The sequence below is a fragment of the Phaenicophaeus curvirostris genome, chromosome 20, assembly GCF_032191515.1.
Source record: "Phaenicophaeus curvirostris isolate KB17595 chromosome 20, BPBGC_Pcur_1.0, whole genome shotgun sequence".
NCBI classification, from domain to species: domain Eukaryota; kingdom Metazoa; phylum Chordata; class Aves; order Cuculiformes; family Cuculidae; genus Phaenicophaeus; species Phaenicophaeus curvirostris.
In genome coordinates, this window is record NC_091411.1 from 3,453,220 (window position 1) to 3,467,091 (window position 13,872).

Below are 13,872 nucleotides of genomic sequence, written 5' to 3' on the forward strand. Positions count from 1 at the left end.
ATAATTAGAATAGAAATAGCCAGCTGAGGGGGCCTTTGAGAGTTTACCCAGTGGTGTTTCTTCTATAATTTATGGGTTGAGTTCAGTTCACATTTTATGAGTTGTTATTAGCTGGATGGGTTTTACTGTGTGTGAGAACGTCCCTGAGTTTCACAGTACTTTGTTTTTAAGCACAGATAACATCTTTACCAATCCTCCAGTTTCTACAACTATACATCGTGAGGAATTGGCAGCGTGTTTTCTGAAGGGAGCCTGTAGATTTAAACCTCCTTTTCCTAAGCGGGAAGGGATTGGGACCAACTGGGAGCCAGCCTGGAAGGCTGTCTCCTAGGATTGCAGGGGGCCAGAGGATTGTTGGGGTGTTTAATATTTCAGCAGTGTCCAAAAGTGGTCTCAGTTTGGGGATCCTGTGCCATTTACAGTAGTCAGCACTCGCATCATGTGTGAGAAACACTTAGGAATACCATCCTCAACTGAAGTATCTTCTCGCTCTCCCAGCAATATTCTGGCTGATAGAGGCTGCTAGACCTCTTTATTATTTTTTTTTTGTATTCTTTTCATCTCATTTTTGTTTTGTAGAGGGCCTGCATAGACTTCGCCATAAGTGCCAAGCCACTGACCCGCTACATGCCTCAGAACAAGCAATCTTTTCAGTACAAGATGTGGAAGTTCGTGGTGTCCCCTCCCTTTGAGTATTTCATCATGGTCATGATTGCACTCAATACTATTGTCCTAATGATGAAGGTTAGTGGGCTGTTACTGGATCTTTGCAATTCCTGGCTAGCCAGTGCGGTGTTTGCAGGAAAGGCTTTGTACTCTCCGCTTGGGAGACACGGGGATCAGCAGGAGCAACCACCGCTTATCGTCTGCCTAATGTTGTTTTTAGAAGCCTTCTGGGATTCCTGCAGCACCCAAAGGCAGATGTTTTAGTTGATAGATAGAGATACTGTGTTAGAGATACTGTGAATGGGGTTCCCCTGCACAGCACTGGTTTGGCTCGTAGCCCTTTCAGCCTACAGCCAGTGGGATGAGAACTTGGTTCTGCAGGTCTCAAGCTCCTGGATCAACCTGGGCTTCCTGCTGCAGAGCAGGCTTATGTCTTGGGGATGCTCAAAATACAACCATCCCAGGAGAAGCTTTGACAAGCTTCTGGGATGTGACCTATGGTGCCTGGGAGGAAGAGATGCAGGTGGCTGGGTATTGTGGATGATGTCTCCTCCTAACCCCTGCTTAGTTGGGAGTATCTTTGTAGTCAAGGGTTCTGCACTTGTCCTCAGGTTTTGAAAATGCCCTTCATCCCTCCTGGCTTGTGCTGTGCTTACAGGGAGATGTAGACCAGCAGCAGCCTCCTGCTCCTGGGGTTACCCCCAGCTGCTCCATTAGAACAGCGTGGAGGCAGTGATGTGCTCCTGGAGTGGCATGAGTACCCCAAATCTCACTTAAAGTGAGCACAAACCTGGTACTAAAATTGAGAGGAGCTTTGCAGTCAGGCAAGTCAGCTGGGAAGGTTTTCTTCTGTAAGTGATCTTTCAGTAACAGCCTTTCTTCCATTCTGGTTTAGTTCTATGATGCTCCACAAGCATATGAAGAAATGCTGAAGTCCCTGAATATTGTGTTTACATCCATGTTTTCAATGGAATGTGTGCTGAAGATCATTGCCTTTGGTGTACTGGTATGCGCCTTTCTCATTTACTTTCAACTGTTTCCTCCCTACATTCACTGCTTTTATTTCATGATGCGCATTTAAAAACAAACAAACAAAAACTGTGTTGCAAAAAGAAAATAACCCCTGGATCCTTCTGCCCCTTTGTGTTTTCATTTGACAGAATTATTTCCGAGATGCCTGGAATGTCTTTGATTTTGTAACAGTGTTGGGAAGTATTACTGATATTTTAGTAACAGAGATTGCGGTAAGTACAGTTTGCTCAATTTGCTTCATTTTACCCACAAAGCTGTACCCTGTCAAGACATTGCACCTTCTCCCTCACAGCTGCATTTTCTCGAGCTGCCTCAGGGACTCATTGTGTGATGATGTCCTTGGGTGACCTGGCAGCCCCTTTCCATTAGCTCCGTTCTTTCCACCAGGATGAGCATGGCTCTCTGCCCTAAAGACTCTCGTGCAGAAAGCTGTGATGAGAACAACAGCACGAGTGACTCTGCCAGGAAACAGTCTCTCTCATTCCGCAAAAGACTCCAACCCCTAGCCGGTTTTGCCTACTAATGGAAAAATCCTGTTGAGTTTAATAGAGGGAAAAGAGCTAAAAGATTCTGTTGAAGACTGCTGGTTTGCAGCATGAGGTGCTTTGCAGGGCACACACACACATCTGCCCCTTGGGGCTCCTACCCTATTGTGGTTACAGGGCAGAGTGAAGGCGATAAGAGGAGTGAGAAGGGGAGAGGTGATGGGAACGTAGAAACAGCCAGAAACTCATCAGCCTGGATTGGGGGAAGACAGTGCATTTCTATTATGTGCACAAAAGCTTTGCAGGGCAATTATTAAAACAAACAAATACCTTTACAAAGCGTGCCCTCTCCCTGCTAATGAGTTGAGTAGCTTACGTGAAGGGTACAAACTTGCCGTTAAATTCTAGAGGATTTTTCCATAAGGGGAGCAAACGTCTGACTTGAACCTTGACCACCTGATATCATCCAATTTATTAACTGTTCCTCTTCAGTCCCAGAGCACGTTTTAGCTGATGATGCTGTATTTGTATGCAATGAATTTGAACTTTACCATTATTTTTTATCTCAGTCCACGGGATTTGCTTGTAGATCTGTTTTGTGTGTGCTAAGAACTATGCTCCTCAGACTTCTTTACAGGACATTCAGCTGGTGGTGAAAAACCTATTACCATTTCTAACAAAATACATTCTTGCCTAACCTCCTTGGTACAAAAAAAAGCACAGAAAAATGCACAGGCAAGGTAAAGTCACTCAGATTAAATACAAGATCTGACTAGCACTTCTTGGAGTGTGTAGATTTACTGCTCTGTGGGAAGGTATTGGGTGCTTCCCTCCGCTCCCTCTGTTTTGAGACAATCTTTCTCGCCAGACTCGGGCACCCAAACCTTTGCCTGGCTTTGAAAAGCTGTGAAGCCATTTGCAAGCCAGCCACAAACCTTTCTCTCCCACCCACTTTTACTGGGAGGAAGCAGCACAACCAACTCACATGTGGTAAGGGAGCCTAAGGTCTCTCTGAGTTTGGTATCTTCTCCTTCAGGAAGGTGTCTCCTTCGCAATGCCAAACCCACACGTCTCTTGTTAAAACACTCCTTTGTACGGCTATTTTGCAGGCAGAGAGAAACCGCCACCGTTGCCAATTCCCTGCATGGATAATGGGCCATTGCCTCTCCCTCCAGCCCCCTTCGGGATGGCCCAACCTCAGCGAGGGTACCTGGCACATGGGGAATTGGCTATAGACTGGTCAGGTTGGTGTATGTGCATCCCCAGCTTTCTGGAAGCCACAGCTGTCCCTTGGCATCTCTGGTCAGCTGTTGGAAGTAGAGAGTTAGCATGTAGGCAGAGGTTCCCCATTCCTCTCCTGGTCTTTGGGCTGGAGTGCAAATGTGCCCCTAAATACCCTTGTGTGAGTAAAGAGGCGCTGATGCAGTAACCTCGAGGGTGCTGGGAGTGATGGCATCACCCTTCCACGCTGCAGCTGTTTCTCTGCTTTCTGGCATCAAAGACAACAGCAATCTGGGGATGCCCTTGGAGGGTAATATGAATTACCCCTAAAAACAGTCAGTAAACTCCCGTGGGGTTAAAATCCCAAGCACTTATACACCTTTCCCTAATCCTCCCAGGTTGCAAGTGAGAGGCTTTTGGTTTATGAGTAACTAGATCCATTAGGTCAAGCCTTAGAGAGGACTTCTAATGTACTTTAACAGCTTCTCCAGGCAATGTGTCCAGTGCAAAACTGCTCACAAACACATCTTTTATAGTAAAGCTATGTGTTCCCCAGTATCACCCCAGTTCCTGACCTCTTGGTCCTCTGCCTCAGTCCTATTTGAATTCTTCTCTCTTTAAATCCTCCCCTTCTAAAGCATTTCTGAAGAGCCATCACATCTCCTTTCTGCTTTCTCCTGCAGACGTACTGCTCCCAGAGGTCCCCCTCATCTTCTTGACAGACTTGTTTTTCAAAGCTTCCTTCAAACAGCCCCTCCCTGATCACTCTCCAGCCTGCATCCATGGGTGGCCACACGCTCATGCGTGCTGCTTGGCTCCTGTAGGCACCAGGGTGGGCTTTCTTAAGCCACACGCATCCATCTCTCAGCCCCAGGCAGGGACCATGGGCTGACAGTTCAAAGGCGTCGCTCACAGCTCGCTGAAGGAGTTTTAGGATCTCAGTTTGCGTTCTTCTCCATTTGCCTTCCTCAGCTCCAGGCTCTCCCCACCGGGTGGGCAGCGATAGCTGGGTGGCAGCCCCCATTAAGTCTTTCCCTGCGTGTCCAGCCCCGTTATTCCCCATCGCACAGGAGGGTTTCTCAAGTGGAGAAGCCCAGGTAGCAACCACAATGCAAACCTGACTCCAGGTCTGCATCTGCCCCCCTAACAGCCTCCTGTGAAGCCTTCCAGCTCCTTATGGAGAGGGAACTCCTTCTGGGTCTGACTTTCAGATCAGGGTTGACAATAGTTGCAGGAGCACCACTTTTCTCCACAACTGTTGTTTTCCAGCTGTAACTGTTCTCCAAGGTAAATAAACCTGCTCACTTAGGTGGCCTCATCTTGAGAGATCAGGCTTCCACCAGCCATGCTGCATCGGTACTTTTAACCCACTGAAAAGTAAAGATAAAAGGAAAAGAAATGTGTTGATTAATTGTTTTATTTTAATTTTATAGTCATGTTGTATGTAATTTACTTTGTGAATGCAGTGGAATATATGTATTTTTTTATTTCCTCAGGCAAAAACATGTATGTCAGTTTTTTACCCTCCCAGTAATGGAAGTAAAATAGGTGGCATTAAGGAGGTGTCCTTGGGGACACAGCCGACCCAGGAGGCCAAAAGGTTTTATGGCAAACTGACATCTCTTTCTGTGCCTGGAAATATAAAAACAAGCCATACTGAGAAGTGTTTGTGAATTGTCTCCTAATTTGCATTACAAAATGAAATGCAAATAATTACTGCACTGTCTGTGTTACCTTTAGGATCTCAGAACCTGTTTTGGTTTGAAGCATCTTTTATTTATAGAATTCCCATGAAATAACACCCCCAATAGCCGAACAGTTTTTTTTTCCAGTGAAATTTTCAGAGTTTCCTTTTTTGCTTGTCCTGATTACTCATTTTCTCTTTTGTTTCCTGTTTTGTTCTTTATTTTCCTTATCTACCTGCTGAATCACGCCATCCAATCAACATACAATGCGAAAACCATGTCTCCGTCTGTATGTTGTGCACCTGCTGCTCAAAAAAACCTAAATTTGTAAATAATCTTGCAAATATCCATCCATGACAACATCACATATAGGACACGGTTGGTTTCATTGAATTTAAACACTTCTTTAAATTCTCTGCTTTTATTTTCTCTTGGTTTTCTTTTAATTTAATTTGTTTGGTTTTTTTTTTTTTGGATGAGATTTCCGATTGCACTGGTGAAAAAGCCTCACTGCAGCGTGCCTCAAAACTGGCTTCTGTTTCTGCATCTTTCTCCCCTTGGCTAATTGGTGACATGAGGCAACTGCAGTTACCAATAGCCTGCTCTCCGCTGTTTGTTACACCTGGCAATGATAAAGGGGAGACTGACACTTGCTTTATTTTGGTGTAAAACTGGATGAGAATAGGAGGGGATGATCATTCTATCTGGATAAGCTGGAGTAGAGAAGATTGGCTGGCTGGGAAACCCTGCATTTTGTGAGTGGTGGCACCAAATTAGGTTCTCAGAAATCGAGTTGGTTTTCTTGTTATGATGAGACGTGTTGAGCTTTCCGCAAAGGGAAGCAGTACATTTAAGAGCACCACCTCACAGGTATTTTAAGCCTGTGGTTTGCACTGTATTGCAAGGCAAATGAATGATGAAGTGATTACAAATTTGCTTCCTTCAAATCAAAAAAGAAGTCATAAGAGTGATTTTTACTCAAAATTGAAAACTCTTTGTGATACCAGCATATGGAAGCATTTTGCCACCACAGTGGACTCGGAGTCCCTGGATACACATGCAAACATCTCAAGTAAAATGCATAAGACATGTTAAGAACAGGGCTGGGAAGTCCTGGGAGCCATATCCCACCGGGAATATAGTGCCTGATTCCAAAGTTGCCTTTGGAAATACTGGCTTCCGTCTTTGAAAATCATAAATTAAACAAAAGAGAATGAATAAAGACAAACACAATCGGAAGAGATATATTCCTCCATTCTTAATTATCTTGGCCATGGTTAATTAAACAAATGAGACTGTAATGTTATCAAAAATACCTGCTTGGCCACCAGCAGCTCTTGGATCTGTGTTAATGTCTGGGCTTTCTGTTGCACAGTTGCTGTTAAGAAACAAATCACAGTGAATTTTCCTGGCAGTCTGCAAATAAACTCAGTGCACTCTTCCTGGAGGGTCACAGGAGGGAATTTCTGCTAGGAAGCAGCAAAGACGAAAATGACAATGTAGAAGGTAGAAATTTGCCTTGTGGATCTGAGAAGGGAGTCCTCTGAGCGTGCTGTGGTGGATGGAAGTGTTACAGGTGTGTGGGAGCAGTGAGGATGTCTTTGGAGACTCGGCTGTTGGCACCCCTGGCTGAGTGCTCTGGCATCAGCTGTGCACATGGAAATATACTGGAAAACAACCAGCTTATCTCCATTTGGAGAAGTTTTGGCTTTGTTGTTGTCCATGTTGCAGGCTAAAGGTTTCAATGCTCATCTGGCCATTTGGTGGGATTTGTAGTCCCCATGGTTATTTGTGCAGATCCAGGCTGCTTCTATCACTCGGCGTCCAAGTAAGAACGTTGGAGCACCAAATTGTCCTCTGGAGATGCCTTCTTCCTTCCACTCCTGATGATTGGAGCCTACAGTGACTACAATGGAAGCAGTAAAGTTGAAAGGTGGTAGGTAATGAGGGGAGACTTAGACATCACACATAAAATCGTTTTTCCAATGTTCCTGGCTCAGGATGAGAGGACATGGTATGATGTGCCTGTAACAGTAGAGCACCCAAGGCAGACGAGCATAGCAATAATCTTCAGCCTCTTGAAATCAGCAGAGGTTTTCCCCAAGCGTCAGGGGAAGCCAAGACTCTATGGGAGATTCAGGAACTCTTCTTCAGTAGTGGCAATGCCATGGACATTTAAATGGGAACACAACAGATGAGGAGAACTGCCAAAGCTTTCTGAGTGATCCTGTTCTTGGCTTGGTCAGCTGCTTCTTCCCACAACTTTTTGCAACTTTGGGTGAGCTCTTCATTCTGAGGACAGAAATCTGAAGTTTCAACTCCGAGGGGTAGTTGGGTCTGCAGCTGGGCTGCAGGGTGCGTCAGGGATGAGCCACTCAACTTCTGCTAAATTTATTGCTCTGGGGCAGTGTAACACAAGCTCCTTTACTAAGTCCTGCAGAGCACATCCAGCCATGGCATAGAAACATATTCCCACTGCAGGCCTGAAAATCCAAAACGGTAAATCCACTGAGCTGGTGCTTTGCCACTGGTGCACAGAATGGAGCTCATCCTGCATTGCTGCAGGCAGAGAGCACAGCTCCTGGGCTGGGGAGGAAACAAACCACTCTGCTGCTGGAGATAGTGGAGAAAGAGATTTGGGCAATGGCTGTATGCCCTAGTCTTCATGGCTTTTCTGATTTTCAGTATGGAAAGCAACCTAAAAGAGGGTGAAAGAGCAGACTGCCTGTGGTGGGACAGTACTCAAGGCCAGTTCTTTATCTGTGATATCTGTTCTGTTTCCCTCCTGCTTTGCAGTTCCCTCCAGGAATGCATCGGCTGAGCTTTGGTCATGTTCCGGTTGTCCTTTCTTCTAGGAAAATAGTGACAGGGCAGGGGGAAACATTTTTCAAATAGAATTTGCTAGTTCTCAGGTAGATCATAAAATCGTAAAGCTGTGGCATCAGGTTTTGGCATCTGTGCAACAGAAAAACAGACAAAGACCTGGAAAGAAAGACTTTGATAAGCCAGAAGATGACCATGTGTGTCGTATTACAGAGGTGGCTAAGTGATAGAGAATTGATGCAAAATGCTGTTATACACAAGAAATATCGCAATGTGGAGTTTCCCCTTTAACTGCATGCAATTCTAATACCTGCCTGGACAACTGGGTTGTCGAAGGACGGGTTTTCTACGCCCTGCGCTGAGGGTTACACATGTGGAGCCCTTCCATCCATCACGAGCGTGTGTAATTTTGCCCCCGTAAAAACGGCGCAGAGAACGGTCCTTCGAACAGTCTGCAGATGTTGGTGACAGTGGATTTTCCTGGGTTGCGATTGATTCCCCATGGAGCTGAGGTTTTCCCTGTGCTTTAGGAAATGGCAGTGCATGAGTCAAACAGGGAATATTTGGGACTGGGAATAAAAACAAAAGGTTGTGGAATGTTTGCCCCTTCAAATCCCAGGAAGAGGAGGTTTTGGACATAAATGCACAGTTTTGAGCCCCCTGTTTCATATTGCACGTATGCAGCCTCTCCTGTATAAAGCCTCATGTAGCACAGGGGTAGCCTGTGCTGGGTGTGGGCTCTCAGCCAGCCTAGGAGTTGTTAAGCATCATGTCAGCTGTGATTATGAGATTGTAGCAAAGCCTGAGCAGAATGATGTTCTGGAAGCTGCAGAAACATAGGAAGAGGGAGGTAAGGCAGATTCATACATGGAATGGTGGATCCTGCAGACACTGCCTGGGTACAGGCTCCTTGGAGGATCATTAAGCAAGTTCTGGCTTGAGTGTTGCTCTGGAGCTAATGATTTCTCAGACTTGCAGGCCTGATGCCCAAGTGCTGTGAACATTACACGTAAGATCTGATCCAGTTCTTGCCAGTGGGGAAACTTGTGTGACTGCAGTGGGCTCTGGGTTAAACCTCTGCCCTGCGCTGAGCCCACAGGGGGAACCGGGCACTAAGAACCAGGTTGCTGATGGCACCTGGTAATCCAGCCGTCCAACTGCTCTCTTATACAGCCCCTACCTGCCTAAGGTGAGTTGAGCCAGTATTTCGTGAAAGGAACATAACCCATGTGCAAAACAAACCAGAAGCTGATGCGAAGAGACGAGTGTGGAATATTTAGTGCTTGTTTTGCTGACCTTGAACAACCCAGGGGAATCCTCGCTTGTGCTTTGCCTGGCAGAGCTGCTTTCTGTTGATGACTTGAATGAGCTTAGTGTTGTCTGCTCTTTCATTGAACATACCTGTGCTTTTCTCTTTTCTCTTTATTTGAGGATTGAGTCTGATAAACGGTCTGTGCCTAACTCTGAGCTGCTTGCATTTTTAACATGAGAGAAACCGAGTGCATGCCTGAGACTGATTTCTTGAACTCTCTGATGGGATTGGTGGAATGCGATGCTAATGGCCCCAAAACTGAGCTGGCATTGAAATAACTGAATAGATCCAACAAGCCCCCCAAATTCAGAATGAGCTCTGTAGCCAAACGAGCAAGAAATATGGGTCAGTTTAATATGACTGAGCATCTGCTGGTAAAACAATAACACAAGGGAAAGATTGTTTTTACTCATCTTTACGAACAAGAGTTCCTTGTGATGGTATTTTCTACTCCACTTCTTGGTAGTTTAAAGTGGGAAGCTTTCTCTCCTTAGCTAACTCAGTCAAATAAATGGCTGTAATCCGACATTCACAAAGAAGTGAATTGGAATCAGTACAGAAAGGGGGGATATTTTTCATCTCCTTAAAATAGGAGGGCAAGAGGGATCTGGCTTTTGCATGTTTTGTTTTGGAAAGAACCCTCTCTAGATTAGCTCATTGGGACAAGAAACCTCTTTAACCTGAAGGAAAGAAAAAAAATGGGGTACTGGGTGGTGAGAATAATATAAAACATGGAAATCAGAATCTGTCTCCAGCAGTTCTTTGATCCACCTGTGAAGGCACATTTAATAGTCATTTAAAAAAACCAGCAGGTTCCTAAGTCACTCTCCTGCTGTCGAACGTTCAGCCTCCGCAATTGATTTGCTACCATTGATCCATCTTCCAAACACTCTTGCTGGTGCCGTTTCTCCTTGGCAAACCTGTCCAGTCACGTATTGTATAAACATTTAAAACCACCAGGTTAGAAAACATCCTCATTCTTTCAAGGATGTTTTAATCTTCACTGGACGATGCCTTTCAGTCTTGGCTTAAGTTCAATTCATTCTGGAAATCAAGCTGACCAAGACTTCAAAACCTCATTCTTAACAAAATGATAATATGGCACTGTTATCTCTCCCTGAGTCCTTAGGGGGAGAAAATCTGCCTTAGTCAAAGAAAACAAGACCTCCATGGACAGCGTGAAAGGGCCTTTTCCTTTTCTGTCATTGACCCAGTAGCAGAGGGGAGGGCTCTTGTGGAGAGGGATTTTCTCATACTTGCTGCATGTGGAGTGATCTGCACTGACGAATGTTTCTTTTGGAAGGTTTTCTGGTGGCCGATTTGCTGCTTAGATCGTGAAGCTGGTAATTTTAATTTCTTTTTTGCGGGCTGTGGTTTCTAATCGCGTTAATTTCTGAAGGACACAAAACCTTTACTTTCCGCAGGACAACTTCATCAACCTCAGCTTTCTCCGGCTCTTCAGGGCGGCAAGACTCATCAAGCTGCTTCGCCAGGGTTACACTATCCGCATCTTGCTCTGGACCTTTGTGCAGTCTTTTAAGGTGAGTGTTAGGCAGGTGGGAGATGGGGAGGAGGCGTAGAATCATAAAATCACAGAATGGTTTGGGTTGGAAGGGTCCTTAAAGATGATCCAGTTCCAACCACCCTGCCATGGGCAGGGACACCTCCCACTGGATCAGGTTGCTCCAAGCCCCATCCAACCCGGCCTGGAACACCTCCAGGGATGGGGCAGCCACCCCTGCTCTGGGCAACCTGAGCCAGGGCCTCCCCACCCTCATGAAGAATTTCTTCCTAATGTCTAGACATGGGGAGATGGTGACACTTGGCACTGCTGTAGCATCACCCGTTGAGTATCAAAGACATTCCCCTTGGCAAGGGAATGGCCACTCCACACTGCTACAAAGCAATTACAGGAATATTAATTCTGCAGTAATGCCAACTGATTTGCATTGAACATCCCCCAAGCTGCTGGAAGGTGAGATTGAAAGCCAGACGGCTGCTGCTGCAGACTTGCAGCAAGTGCACAAAGCTCAGGTTGCCCTTGAAACTACCACAAAATCCCTGTGGCAGTCCTGAGGCTTGAATATTAGCATAAGGAAATGATAGTCTAATTAATAAGGGTCTTCATGCCTGCTATTTGTGTGCAGTGAGCACAGGGTTAAATTGCTTTCACCAGCTTGCCGTCTTGGCAGAATGTGATGGAGGTTAAACCCAAACCATTGCATTTTGGTAATACAGTATATATAATATAAACGGTGAAGCTGTGTAACACAGGGCTGCATTTTTATGATGTGGAAAAAAGACTTTCTGTTCTAAAGTTGAGACGGTTGCTTTGCCTGGTTTCCTCTTCCCTGCCCTTCCCTCCTAGCCAGTGGCAGCACGGCACGGCAGCTGCTGTGTTGTGGTGCAGGGGCAACTGGCCACAGCAGCTGGACGTGGCACATCTGAAATGAGTGACAATATTCCAGAAGCATTTGGCCAACACCTTCAGACACAAGGTGTGAATTTTGAGGATGTCCTATACAGGGACAAGAGTTGGACTCGATGATCCTTGTGAGTCCCTTCCAACTCAGGTCATTCTATGAGTCTATGAAACAACTGCCTTACAGCAGCTTGGTTCTCAGCCTGCACTTAACTTCAAGTTTGCTCATTTTCTTATCTGTTTTTAACAGCTCTCAGCTGGTTTGCAGCCCATTTCCACAGCTTGTTGTATTTTAACTCTGGTTGCTTATGGGGCATGTTCACCTTCTGCAGTGCAGAGCGGAGAGAATTTAATTTGATGATTGGACTTGATGATCTTGGAGGTCTTAAAGATTCTATGATTCTATGATTTTAATATGAAATCAGGCTTTTTGTTGAGCTCTAGCACGCTGGTATGTGTTGACTGTGCAAACACCCAGCCCCAACACATGCAGCCCCTCTCCCAGACAGCACTTGACTTTCCTGGTTCTGGAGTTCTTGCAGGACTTTAAGAGAAGTGAGGTAGGAAAGCAAAGCACAACATGATCAGGGAGCAGCAAAAGATGGATCTGCTTCCTAGAACTGCCACTGAACTTCACTCCCCACTCGCTAGCAGGGTGCCATGCTCCTGAACACTGCCCGTGCCTGGGGCAGGTGGCTCAATGAGACTAGAGACCTCTGGCTTTGCACAGGTTCTTGCCTTCTTATGGGCTGAGCATTGAAGTCTGAGGGTGAAAGCTCATCTTTTGGGTGCTGCCATGGGCTCCATGGAGCTTGGCTGCAGGTTGATGCAATGTCTGGGTATTTTGTGTGGTGCTCTGGAAGGTGTTACAGTAGTGATTGGTATTGAACAGCTCACAGCACAGTGAGGTGCAGAGAAGCCAGTTTCTCTTGGTTTAGCAGCATTTTCAAATTCAGTGTGGTGTCTGAGTCAAAACAATGTGGAGAGGTTATTTTAGGTGATAAAAATGTGGGAAAGAACCAGGATGGAGAACTGGTTCCTGCAGAGCATGAACGTAGCTATTGCCTTGCACTGGAGCTGGTCAAGAGGGACATTTCCATTAGATTGTTCAGACTACAGAGGCAAAACCTCTTTGGAGAGTGGAGATAGGAACGTAGTGATTGCTTCTTTCTACAAGCAACCTGGAGAAGAACTGCAGACATCCATGCTGTTATCCCATGGCCAGGGATGGGGGACAGTGTTGTATTACACTGTACGTCTCACTGGGAGACACCAAACAGGGAGCTGTGTTCTGTTTTCACTCAACCATCAGGCAGCTGAGGGACTGCGATCTGAGGGCTTGCAGTGTCTTAGATTTGTTAGGTCACGTTTTCCTTGAGGGTAGATGGAGGTGGTGTTGCTGCTGCTCTCACCTTGTAACTCCTGAGGAATCCTGCAACCAGGAGAGCCTCTACCAGAGGCTGAGATGTGGAATCTGCAGTATAAGATGTTCCTGCTCAGGAGGGACTGTGTGATCTTGGCTGGATCCTGGGAGAGAGGCTCAGCCAAGGCCTTTTTCAGTACAATCCCAACCCTGTCCAAAGCGTGTATGTAGTGTGCTGCCCCTGAAGTGGAGCTGGGAGGGTTCCTGGGCTCTTGAGGAGCTGCTTGTCTATGTTTCCTTCCAGTGCTGAGTTCTCAATCCTTGTCCAAAGGTGTCAACCCTTTGCCCTGTGTTTCCTAAGGACTCCCTGTGGGCTGTGTAGCCCCTCTCCTGTCCCAAGCATCACACTGTCTAGCTCTAGGGCAAGACTTCTTATTTTTTCAGCTGTTACCAATTAAGAGGCATTAATTACCCATTTACTTAGCCTGAGTGGAAAGTAGCTATTACTCCCAACTTGAGTGGTATAATTACATTGTAGTCTTCACTGATTTCTTGCTAAAACTCAGAATCTTTTTCCCCTCCTGGGATTGTAGTCTGTGCTTGTTCCAGAGCAAGAACTTGTTTCTTGGATGTATATTTTTTTCTCATACTACATTTACAGCAAGGTCATTAAAAATTAATGTTTGTGCAATTATGCATAGACAGTGCCAGCGCTTGCCAGTAGCTCCAGCGCTTGCTGCAGAGCTTCTTATTGTGTTTCCCTGCTTACTGCTTATCTGCTTGCAAGGATGTATAGAGAGCCCTCTGAAAGCCCAGACTGTTTAGTGATCGATGAATACTTGTCTCCAGGGCTTTGTCTTCTG

General features: G+C 45.8%; 1 protein-coding gene across 20 annotated transcripts in view; it reads left to right on the forward strand.

Annotated features, from left to right (window-relative positions):
• The window catches only part of CACNA1B (calcium voltage-gated channel subunit alpha1 B), a 317,979-nt gene that overhangs the window by 258,455 nt on the left and 45,652 nt on the right, over positions 1-13,872 (forward strand). For all 20 annotated transcript variants that reach the window (XM_069872974.1, XM_069872988.1, XM_069872975.1 and 17 more), the window contains 4 exons: positions 580-744; positions 1,562-1,672; positions 1,827-1,910; positions 10,649-10,765. In XM_069872974.1, coding sequence (XP_069729075.1) covers positions 580-744; positions 1,562-1,672; positions 1,827-1,910; positions 10,649-10,765 — 477 coding nt within the window. The remainder of the gene's footprint in view (positions 1-579; positions 745-1,561; positions 1,673-1,826; positions 1,911-10,648; positions 10,766-13,872) is intronic.